The following is a 12,686-nucleotide window of genomic DNA, read 5'->3' as shown; positions in this document are numbered from 1 at the left end:
ACCCTGTAGAAACAGCACGTTTCTTGGACCTATCGCTAGTTGAGCTTGACGAAAACTATTGAAAAATAAGCTGATCTAGGCAGGAGTAAGTAGACGCTCCAACAAGAATAAAATCACAGAAATATAAGCTGTTTTTGAACATTGCTTTATTGAAAAATTTACACCCACATTATTTTATGTGAGTTTTTGAATTTGATTATTTTAAATAATAAATATAGTATATTAGATAACAATGCAAAATTTATGGGTCATCAGATAAATACATTACGTACTTCGATATCCGATTACTTCAGAAAAATAATAATAGTAAAGCAAACTAGAAAGAATAATGAAAATGATTCTTGGTTTGGCGTCAAAGCGAACTTTTTTCTGTTGGTTATTTGTGCCGCTGAACATGAGTATGTCATATATGTATGTATGTATATTAACATGATTTTGAATCTTATGTTCATTATGAAAATTCCTTTGCAAAAATATATGTATGTATGTATGTATATCCTATCCGTATTAATATTTTTATATGCAATACATATACAATATTTGTTAATTAAAGTTTGCTAGGCTGCGTTCAGAAATGCATCAATCCAAAGCATCAGTCTCTTTTATTTCTAAACTATAATTGATGGAAATGTCAAATAAGCACAACCACTGTTAAAAACCTAATTGGAACTTAGTTGCGTAAATAAGATATTTCCATCCATTATAGTTTAGAAATAAATGATACAGATGCTTTGGCTTGATGCATTTCTGAACGCACCCCTAGTTTCAGAAAACGCCCACGGCATTGTAAATGGTTCGTCATTATTAACATGATACAAGTAGATATTTGTTAATTTTATTCTACAAACTCCTTCGTTAAATTTTCGTACAAAATAATTACATACTTTGAATATTTATGTATTTCTTCGTTGCTTTCTTCCGAAACTGAAATACCCAGCTGCTATTTTCTATCGCAATCGGCACAAAGTCGATCTCAGCGCAGCGGCATTAACATAAGTTTGAGCGCTCGACCACGATGCTTCAAAACATTTCCTAATTATAATCAATTTCCCGCAAAACATCAAATACAAATAACTCTCTATCACTGGCTTCGCGTGGTCATTCGACCCATTCGACGTCTGGAAAAAAGGAACTAAAAATATTTGAGCTATGCAATTCTACGATTGTCGTGGCCCACTCCCTGGAGGGTTGAAAAAGTCCCAGTGGTGGGTGTGCACATTTCTGCCCGACAGCATGTACACGATCAGTGTAAAAGATATGACAACAAAAAGGGCCACCAGTGTGGGGATATGGTGAACCTGCGCTTGCACATTTTTGTCCGGATCGCCGCCTCGAATCGCGGCCGTCAGACGGTTTATCATTTGCACAATCGACAAGCTGCAAGCGGACACAAATTGTTTGCCTGCTTTTGCCACGGTTTGTGGCTCAACAGGTGGACGTGTGCTGCTGCGCGAACGCCGGCTGTGCGAGCGAGAGCGCGTTTCCTCTCGCTCAGCCAATTCGTCGTCGTCTTCGCATTCCGAACAGGATGAGTCGCATCTGCGATGATGGCGATGATGGTGGTGATGTCTCCGGTGTTGAGCGACTTCATTGCCATCGGCACTGCTGCCGTATGGCTGCTCGTCGCCCCGACGCAGGTTATAGAAACCTATTGGCGGCAATGATTGTAGATACTCGGTCGTGGTATATACTGGCGGTGGTGGTGGTGGGATGTTCGCATTAGCTGAGAATGATACTGGGTCAGTTTGTGTTTCTTCGTCGTAGTTTCTGAGTTGCTGTAAGACGATTTCTTCGGAAGTATCGACCGTTTGCTTCGCTGCTCCCAAGTCGCGCTGTCGTGGTGGTTTTGGTGGCGGCACTATTTCCCTTAGCGGAGATCTGCCTTCCGTAGCCAATGCTTCGCTACTTGCTTGCAAACTGGTCTGTGTTTCAGCGGTTAGCAAATGCTGACGGTCGGTGGTGCGCACGCGCTCTACAATATCTTCAATGAAGCCTTCCGGCAAAGCGATGTTCTTCACAATTAAATTTCCCGATTTGCATTCGAGTTCTTCGGCCGATATTTGCGTGCCATGGAGCTGTGAAACCATAATTTGGCCAGCTTGAAGTGCATGTACACGTAAACGCTCGACTTCAAGATCCCCTATGTGCGCAGGTAGTTCAGGTTGCATTGGAATCGGGACGGCAGCTGTTGACGAAGGCACAGGAGTCAATTCCTTCGATAGCTCTTCCACTAAAGTAAGTGCCGGCGGGATGTCAAGTGTTGTTGACTTGCGGCGAGGTGGTGGCAAGGGTGGCTCTTCAACAATTTCTTCTTCTCGTGTGTGATCCATTCGAACTGCTTCAAGCGCCTCATCTCTAGGGCTTTGGAGGTCTTCCCCAATCTCTTGAGATTCGTTCTTTTGTTCTTCAGTACTTTCTTCTACCCTGAGTTCGTCTCTGATCTCGCTTTTTTGTTCATCTTCAGACGCAGATGGTGGCGCTACTGAGATTTCGTCTCGGATCTCGCGTCTTTGATCGTCTTCAGACGTACTTAGCGTTGCTTCTATTTCCTCAGTTTCAGATAGGTATTCGTTTCTGACACTTTTCTCTTCCTTATTATCTTTCTCAGACGTTTCCTCTCCCAGGTAATTGGTGGTGTAGTCATAAGCGGGTATATCTATGTCTGACATCTTTTCATCGTAATCAAAATCGTTTAGCTCGCCCTCCACACTTTCTCCTTTATCTTCTCCATAGTTGCTGCTGCCACCTTGAGCGCGTAGCTCATCAAGTGCAGCATTTAGCTCTTCAGAGCTTGGGCCTCTAGAATAGTCGCTAACGGCCAGTTTCGACTCTTCTTCGTCATGCGACGTTGCCTCCACATCGGACTTGCTTTGCTGCGAGCTATCCGTGAGCAGACCTTCCCTCCGTAATGCTTCTTCCTCCAAATCTAGATCATCAATTGGTCGTACAATCAACGATGCCTCCAGCATCGATTCACTCTGTTGGCTGGGTATCGGCGTCGAAACGCGTCTTTCGATAACAACGGCAGAGGGGGTTTGTGGCCGACTTTGAGATTTGGAGTGGTCCGCCTGCGAAGAGGCGCGCGATCGCTCTGAAATGCTTCGTTGGTTGGCATCGCGGAATCTTTGCAGTCCCCGTGCTAATTGCTCTTCTTCAGTGAGCTGAGGTTGCGCCTCTTCAGATTCTTTGGCTTTCAACTCCTCTTCCCTTAATAGCTCATCCAAAGTTTTTCTCATACTATTTATACGCGGCTCGATTATTCTCATATCTTCGGTGATTTCGAATTCCTCACATTCGAAATCGTCCGGCAAGGGGTCGGTCTGAGTTGAAACCTCAACCTCAGGTAGGCGTGTTTCCTCCTCCTCCAAATCGACGTCGGTCGGATCGTAACTTTCCGCCGTGGAAGATGTGGCAATTTGTTCGTCAGCAATCTCGCGATTGTATAGCGCGTTGAAAGCGCTATGCGCTGAACTCTTCGATTCGGCTCGTTGACGTTTTTCGCGGGGTGGGCGTGGTGGAGGTGGCAGCGGTCTGAATTTCATTTTATTTATAATCTCGCCAGATTGTAAGTCTCGTGGAGATTCAGGGCGTTCCTGCTGCAACGCTTCCGGCTCTTCATAATCATCGTCCAGTCTAAAGGAAGTGGTGAAGCGGTCGATGAAAGGAAAAGGAAAACCAGAATTGGAGGCAAATAAAATATATATAAAATTTTAATGGAAAAGTGGATGCAGTTGCCACAGGGCCAAGCACCAAACCAACAACAACAACAACAACAACAACAACAACAACAACAACAACAAAAGAAGATGCTTCAACAAAAAAAACTTTAACGAAAACCAAAAACAACAAGCGAAACAAACAAAACTCTTAAATGTGTTGATTGGTTTTATTTTTCTTTTTTATTATTTAGATGTGGTTTGTACATTTGCATGTACATACATACCGACATATGTTTAAGTATGCGTGTACGTATGTATTTAGTTATACTACATTAATGTTTGTTACGAGTATTACAACAATATTGCGCTAAATAATAACGGAACTAATATTCACTGAAACAATTTTGGGTTAGCGAAATAGTGTATGTATGTATGTATGTATATTGGGGTGCATCACACTCCATACCACCAAAAAAAAAAAAAAAATCGGTAATGTTTTTCCATCGGAATTGTGAAATCTATTAAATATATGTATATTGCCACTTCCGCCAAAATATTGAAGATTTACGTGAGCTGCAACGATTTGACATGGTATTCATCAAAGCGCGTAAATGCCTCGTAACTGCGTAAACCTCGTTAATAAACTGGTTTTCCATACAAAATGAGGTAAGTTTACAAGGTTTACTTGGTTAAGAAGCATTTACGAGTTTAGATGAATTGCCCTTGAAAATAACTCCAAAAATATAGTTTTTTTACCTCCCTTTTATTAGGTCGGGATGTAACTATGTAATATTGATGCGCCTAAAAGATGCCGCGATTTATATGCTCAAGTTACATACCTGATGGCGGTACGAATGGAAATAATAATAGCCAGGTTTTAGTTTTTTAAACTATATTTATAAATAAGATTAGTTTTTAAAAATGTTTTTTTTTTTCAAAAAATCACTTCAAATGATAAAATACTTCAGCTTTGAAGGCGTGTATAAAACTATTTAAAAATTTTATCAACGGAAACAAAATAATGAGATTTTTGGAGGTATTTTAAAATTAGTCCAGCTCACGTATGTAAATCTTAATATTTTTCAGAAATATTTTGACGATATTTTCTCAATGTAATAAACTTTACAATTCCTGTGGAATACCTGAAACTTTTTTTTTGAGGCACCCTAATGCATATATGTATGTACTATGTAAATATTTTGAATTAAAACAAAAATGTGCATTAAGGTCGTACATACAAATTACTGACGATCAGTTTACGCATCGGCAGCTCTTCAGTGAGCCGAAGAACGGTAAAAAAACGCAGCTGCGAGCAGAGCTCATGAATTTGAAAAAATAAATAAATTTACCTACCTAAAAGAACGCGTGTTCATACATACAAGTATATCGTTATCTTAATATAGAAAGGCCCTATCTCATATCGTCCCTGAAATATAAAAAGGCGTAACTAACTAAAAATCCAAAATTCACTTTATGATTTCATCGAATTATAAGTCCCCTTATCGTTTTACGCAATACAAAATTGTAGTTAGTTACAGCTTGTTTGCATTTTAGCGATGATGCGAGATAGGGCCTTTCTATTTTAAGGTGACGATATGTATGTATGTATGTACATTAGGACGGGTTAATTTGCATGGGAGTTTTTTTTTGACTATGCGCGTTTAGCACAGAAGGATTCTGCGTGTAATTCTAAGCAAATTTGCCAAAGAAACCTTGTGTCTAAAATCAATTTGGAGTTTGCCAAATTGCGAAAATAGGTTTCTAAGCATTTTGCTATAGTATCGTAAAGAAGTGCTTAACATTTGCATAAATACATGTTTTAAGGTTTTGTTTTTTGTATGGAGAATCCATTTCTGCACTTCCACCAGACGGCGCAACAGTGCAAATTTTCTTATTTTCCTCGAAACCTATTTTCGCAATTTGGCAAACTCCAAATTGATTTTAGACCAATGGTTTCTTCGGCAAATTTGCTTCGAATTACACGTGCTAAACGCCCATAGTCATAAAAATCTTACCCGCCCTAATGTACATACATACATACGTAGGGAGATTTATGACAATATTTACTAAAATCTATTATTCGCGAATACGAATAAGAATAGCAAGTCACGTGATAGATAAAAACTTGCCGAAAAGAAATTTCGATAGCTGCACTATTATTTGGTGAATATCCTGTAATCTAAATAGCCATAGCTTTCTTTCCTTACTTACTGTCTCCATTGGCAATTTTTCATCTGCTGCTATAGATCTCCGGCGATTAAGCGCTTGTGAAGATCGCTTAGCTCAATCGCAGGCGATAAATAGCAGGGGATATCAGCAGATCTTCTCCTAAGCGGCTAAGGTCATATATTTTTTTTTAAGTACTTGCAGTAGAGACTCAATATTCAGTGAAAAGCTACTCAAGCCTCAGTGATACAAGTATTAAAGCTTGCTCCCGCTACTGCTTTGGCAAAGATACATACCTACATTAGGGCGGGTTGATATTTTTTTTTTTTAAATCGTATAGCAAAAACGTAAACTACATAAAATTATCCGAAGAAACCATGTATCTAAAATAAAATCCTAATCCGCGCCTCTCGACTTCAAAATTTATATGGCCGCCTTTGCCAAAAAAAAAATAAATGTTAGAAAACAAAGATTTTTCCAAAAAGAAATCGAATTTTCTGAATAAAATTGTTTAGTAAGGTAGTTCTTTTGCACTTTATGTTTTTTCTACACTCAAATTTTTTTTCATTAAAAAAAATATTTACCCAACTAAAAAAGTTTGTATATAATTTTATATTTAATATTTTTATAAGGAACATAGATAAAAAAAAACTATTTTTTTTTTAATTATTCTTTGTTTTATGCAAAACGCAGTTTAGGTGAAACGTGTTATAACTATTTTTTTATATAGAACGCAAATCAGAGGAGATGCAAATTGGGGTTCAACAGCTTTTTTGATAATTGAATATTTTGATTAGTCTCAAAACAAAACCTGTATTGCATAAACTATAATATAATATAATAAAACATAATATATTTCAAAAAAAGAAAATAATTTTAGCGTAGATTAGGGTTTGATTTTAGACCCATGGTTTCTTCAGAGAATTTTCTTAGAATTTAATGTAGATTACGTTTTGGCTAAACGATTCTTAATTATTATTTTTTTTTTCATCCATACAAATCAACCCGCCCTAACCTACATACATATGTATAATAAAAAAAAACTGCTTGTAGTAAATGTACTCAGAAATTAACAAATGGTTCTCGGCTCAAATGGGTGAAAAATTTTAGAGTTTTGACTGATCTAAGCAATTTAATGAAGATCTAATTTTTACTAGCAGTTGCTATCTTTCTCTATACTGTAAATTATTTGATTTGTGTTTCGATGTAGCAGTTAGTACATAATTACATACATAGAAACAAACAAGCATGGATACATACATATACGATTAATAAATTGCCAGAAGATAATTTACGTAGGCCTTCTTAAGTGCAGCCATTCTAAAATCCATACCCAAAAAGGGCTGCAAAGAGTGCTCTTCTGCATGCCTTCTATGTAGAAGGGCGTATACATTTGGAATTTACGCGAGCTCCTGAAATTATCTACTGGGTTATGTCCCGTGGCGCTTTTCAACTTCCGACGCATGCATGCGAATAGGTACATACATGTTCGTACATGCTGTATATACTCGTATGTATACATATCCATACATACATATTTTACATAATAAATGGCTTAAATAAATAAAAATAAATTTGTGTCAACAATAACAAAACAACAAAACAAAACAAGTGGATATTTAGTTAATTAAGCATAAAAGAAGAATGAGGTGCACTCAGTGATCTAAAATTAGCCACTACAGCAGATGAAACATTTTATAAAACTCAACTTTAAGTTAGAAAACTAAAACAAAACAAAAAATAGCAAAAAAAATGCATTCAAATGTGCGCCACAACTAAGTAAATAAAAGCTGCAGCGGTTTGTTTTTCTTTTTCGTTCTTACATTTGGGACGCTGCCGCTATATCTACACTAGCAGTTGATCTTCGACGTGGCGGCACTGGTTCCTCCTCCATTGTGGACGGCGTGTATGCGCGTGGTGGGGGCGGCCGCTCGGGTGGCGGCGGTGTGCCGCTCTTGCCAGCTCCAGCACTGGGTATGGTGGTGAAGCGCTCCCCGGGTGACCTTGAGAACTTCTTCCTGCGAGCTGGTGGCGTTGGCTTTGGCAAGTGTTCCTTCCGTACGATTGCGTAGCTATCGAAAAAATATTCACGAAAGCAATGGTAAACTTAAAAATCATGGGAGCCGCTACGTCCCTCTATGCTACTCACCCATCATTCTCCATCATATCGATAATGTACTTGTCCTTTCCATCGCTCGACCGTTGGTCTGCTTGGGATTCGCCTTGTTCATCAAATCCCAATGACTCGGCTCCCCGGGAAGTCCGATCGTCTTCGTCATACCTAGAAATTGGTCTGGATTTTCGATCCTCCAACGTTGATGCGAGTTTTTCAGGCGAAGTAAGGGAAATAGGATATTCGTGCTCAGTGCGATAAACTATTACCTATGTACATAAATTGGTTGAACAAACAAATGAGATACCAGAGGAACTGTTAAAATACTTTGTCGATATGGGTGTACTTACATCTTCGGTTGGCTGTAAACGGCTATTAGAAACCGATCGACCACCGAAACCATTTATGTACGAATCCTTGTCCATCGAGTTGTCACGTGTATCACGCTTTCGGCGCCGTGGAGCTAGTGGTGCCGGCGCTCCTTCGTTGACACCCTTCGGTTCCCCTGGGAAGACTTGTTTGCCGACTATGTTCAAGTCGTTCATTTCTGCCTCCTCATTGTCTTTGTAGCTGTTGCGTGGAGGACGCAGATACTCCTCGTCATCATCGAAATAAGGTTCATGACGTAAGTTCTCGGCAACGGGAAAGTCTTGGCTGTCCATTGAGTATTTGCTGCGACTGCGTCCCTTTCGCAATGGTCGCTTGGGTGCACTATAGAAATCACTGCCGTTTTGAGACAGTGACAATTCGTCGCCGTATTCGCTGCGTTGGGACTCGAGATCTTGAGATATGTCCTGTGGTCCGTAACTTTTGTGCAGGCGCTTCGGTTTCGGTGGTGGAATATCGTAATCCCTATACTCCATTCGCTCACTGTGTTGTCCTACATGATCTAAGGTGTTTATTGGTCTGTCGTAGCCCTCACGTATCGCATTACTTATGTACTGCCGCAGTTCGATGTTATCTTCGGAGACGCCTCGCTTGCGTAGGAAAAATTCGTCGTCGTCGATTTCCTCCATTACGACCTTTTTGCCGGAGCTAGAAGTTGACTGGGTTTCCTGTGGCAATCCGTCTTCAAGCGGATATTTCAGATAGCTCGCTTCTGCCTCCAACTCAGCTTTGCGAAGCAGTTTATTCTTTTCAATTTCCTTCTCTGTCCACCCCTCTACTTCTTTACTGTCTTCAGACCGCAAATCGGAATCTTGATGGACTATGGGGCGCCTTCTGAATTCGCCGGCACGCATCTTGGATATTTCATGAATTGCGCGGTTTTCCTCATCAAATTCAGCGAACTGCTTTGTATCAGCAACTCCGCCCATTATTCCCAACTCCTGCTGTTCGCTCTCAGTTTCCTCCAAATCGTCCTTCATTCGCCGTTCCAGTGATGATTCTCGGTCGAAGCTTTCTTGCTCACTACCGTACCGACGGTAGCGGGAGCCCTCGCTGTCATTATAGCTAACATCTGAAAATTTGTCTGCCCAACGCGAGCGCACAGGCCCCGGACCTCGATCACCTTGCGGCGAGCTGGAGGATTCCAGCGATGGTTGTGTTTCAGTGCTCGGAATGACGCTGACCCCTTCGGTGGCAGTTTCAGTTCCCAGTGATGCTTGCGACTCTACAGGCTTCTTCTTGCGGAACGCTCTTGGATATGTGCCGAAATTGAAATCGAACATTCGTTTCTGCGGCTGCGGCTGCGCAGCATTCCCAGCGTCTGCCTCCATCTCTTCATCTTGGCCTTCGTTTTCCTTAAAAGACTTACTTCTTCTAAGCTTAAGGGTCGAAAATTTGTCGGGTAGTTTAAATTTCGACATGTCTGGTTTGTTGAACTTCGTGAATTCGGGACGTTTGAAGTCTTTAAGTTTCGACATATCGGGACGTTTTATTTCCGGCATTTTAATTTTCGAGAACTCGGGTGCTTTGAAGCGCTTGCGTTCCTTAGCTTTGGGACTTGACGAGGCTGGTTTCTTTGCAGGCGTGCGCAACTTTGTTTTAATTCTTCCAGCCTGGGTCTTTATGCCGGCCTGCATTTTGCGAGTACGATCCTGCGCGCTGGCCATGAAACCCTTTTTACGGTTTTCTGGCTTCAGCGGCAGCTCTTCCAAGGCACTTGAATCCACTTGACTAGTGTGTATTTCATAATCCGTACGCGACTCTGTACGAGGTGTTGTGGCTTCAGAGCTCAAATAACGTTCTTCCAAATCTTGTTGAAGATCTTCTGCGTCTCTGATTTCCTCGTGTAGCATTGCAATATTCCGTGACAGATTTAATTGCTCCGACGGCGCAGAGGCATTCCCACTATCTGACGGCGATGCGATCGGTTCGTACTCATGATCACTAAAAAATAAAACAAGTTAAAGTTAAAACTACGATTGTTAAACAAAAAAAAAGAATAAACCTAAATAAGTTGGTAAAGCTAGTACAAATGAGTTTGGTGGGAAGCTAGCGTTAAAATGAGATGTGTTTAATAAAATAGATAACTTGTTGTGCTGTTCGTGAATTGTGAGTCATTCCTCAGTTTATATGATAGTGCATCTGGAGAGACAAGCAGGATTACAAAACTGTCGGTAAAAAAGTTCCCAGACGACATTGGGTTTCATTCTTACCGAGCAAAGTACGTCCGTTCGAGAAATTCTCTGTTTTCTTTATGCTGATTCGACAGATTGGAACTTTCGAAGTCTGACAAACGCGATTTGCGTTCGTCGAAATTGAAACTAACCGTCTTAGTCATTCGGCCACTGTACAAATCTTCATGTGAGCCGTGCAATTTTCGAGCGCGGTCTTGCGACTGTGTTCGACCATCGTTGAAGGAAGGTTTACGTACCAATTTCGACATACCAATCCGCCCATCCGCAGACGGAGGACGTGACACAGTGTATTGTGAAGCTCCAACAGATGACGTTCGTTGGCTTAAATCTCCACTAACACTACTAGAACCAATATTTATCGGCACTGAAATCAGAGTGCCTTTTGGAATATGGAAATGGCTAACACTTCCGCTCCCAACTGATGGTTCCTTACTGGCTCTATTAAACTCGGATTCACTGCGACGTGATTGTGAATCCATTTCGCTTGAATAAAATCTTCTATTTCCGGCCATAAACTGCTCTCTGCTTAGTGCAGGTACAACAACGGGGGCAAATGCATCGGCTATGCTTATGGAGGATTGCTCTATCGTGGAAAAGTCTTCGCGACTGCTGTATGCTGTGATGGGTGGGGTTGGCTGAACGGAGCTCGGTGGCGGTTTGGATGGACGCGCGTTGTATTGATCCATTTCATCGACTTTTAGAGAAAACGTCTCCCTCACCTTCACCGACATTGGCTCCTTTTCCGATGCCTTCGTTACGACGGCCGAGGTGCCAGTGCTTATCGACATGGGTGTGGGCTTAGACTTTGAAAACATTCCCATCAGCTTAGTTGGTATTGGCGAAGGAGATTTCTCACGCTGGGGTGTAGGAGATCTTCCACGCGCCGGCGATGGGGACCGTCGACGATCGGGTGTTGAAGTGGGCTCACCTGGTGGCGTTGCACTTTTATTGGATGCGAACATTGATTTAAAGCGTGAGGTATACGAGGACTTCACTTCCGGTGGGACGTCTTGCAACGGTATTTCGTTACTCATGTCGCTGAAGTGCATTTCAATGGTCTGCGCGTCCATTTTCTGCACACTAGGTACTGCCTTTTTGCTACGATCCGGCGACATATTTCGTTCTGGCGAGCGTTGTCGCTTAAGCGCCTGCTGTTTTCCCAACACACCAAGGGACAAGCTGCCGCTAACAACTGTCCCGGGCAATTGCAACGTGTCCATTGCATGAGGCGATTGTGGACGAATTGGAGAAGGCGATTTGGAACGCAACCTTGCCTCGATTGCCTTTCGCGTCTCACTCTGCACCAGCTGATCGACATCCACGGCCGGTACTTTACTGATTATTTGAATGTTTGTCTCTTCTACGGGATGCAATGTGGAAGGATGTGTTATATCGCCGGAAGGTAAAGGAGGTGGAGTTGTTCGCAACCGAATATTGTCATTCACATCTTCAATATTTCTGTTGGCTGCTATGTTCTCTAACTCAGCAACTTCCTGCAGTAGAGGATCTTTTTTGGTTATAGTGGATGGCGCGGCTACAGTGGGTTTAGGTGAAGTAGCCCGCGCAAAAGGTCTCCACCCACCTGCAGTCTTAGTTGTCAACTGCGGCGACACCTCTTGTATCTTCTCATCCGAATAGGAAGAAAACTGCGACACATCGATCGGCCGGTTCTGAGGCATCAGCTCTCCAAAATCTACGTAACGTACGTTTTCCTTATTTTCCTCTGGACGCATATAGTCTGTGGATACAGGTGGTTTAGCAACACGGTAATCCGTAGCGACTGGTGAGGGCGACCTTTGTCTAGACGCTGTTGCGCGCTCAAAGTCGGGACGCATATCCGCTGCATCAGTGGTTGGCGTGGGTGCTATGAGATTCACTTTGGGAGCCGCCAACTGTTGACCTTGATCCCGAAGCGGTGGTGGAGAACCGAGCGGAATCACTGGTGAACTATCAGCCATGGACAGCGCTAAGGCAGGCGTTCCCCGATGTGAGGCAAAATGTGATAAGTCAACGTTGGAAGTGCGACGACTGGTACTAGCTGAGCGCATTTCGTATCTCTCAGGACGCTTGGTCGGTATATTAATATCAGCCACAAAAAGGTCAGACTTGGATGGCGAGCGAGAGATGCGTCGCAAAGAGGTGACACTGCGCGTTGACCAAGCGTCC

General features: G+C 42.0%; 1 protein-coding gene across 2 annotated transcripts in view; it reads right to left on the bottom strand.

Annotated features, from left to right (window-relative positions):
- Positions 1-124: 124 nt before the first annotated feature.
- The window catches only part of LOC118747989, a 72,291-nt gene continuing 59,729 nt past the window's right edge, over positions 125-12,686 (bottom strand). For both annotated transcript variants that reach the window (XM_036482241.1, XM_036482240.1), the window contains exons 4-7: positions 8,289-10,269; positions 7,975-8,207; positions 7,649-7,897; positions 125-3,633 (exon numbers count right to left, since the gene is read on the bottom strand). In XM_036482241.1, coding sequence (XP_036338134.1) covers positions 1,158-3,633; positions 7,649-7,897; positions 7,975-8,207; positions 8,289-10,269 — 4,939 coding nt within the window. In that variant the 3' untranslated portion in view covers positions 125-1,157. The remainder of the gene's footprint in view (positions 3,634-7,648; positions 7,898-7,974; positions 8,208-8,288; positions 10,270-12,686) is intronic.

Source organism: Rhagoletis pomonella, unplaced genomic scaffold (assembly GCF_013731165.1).
Source record: "Rhagoletis pomonella isolate Grant_MI unplaced genomic scaffold, Rhpom_1.0 Rhpom_scaffold_00012, whole genome shotgun sequence".
Taxonomy (NCBI): domain Eukaryota; kingdom Metazoa; phylum Arthropoda; class Insecta; order Diptera; family Tephritidae; genus Rhagoletis; species Rhagoletis pomonella.
This window is presented reverse-complemented; position numbering and strand designations above follow the sequence as displayed.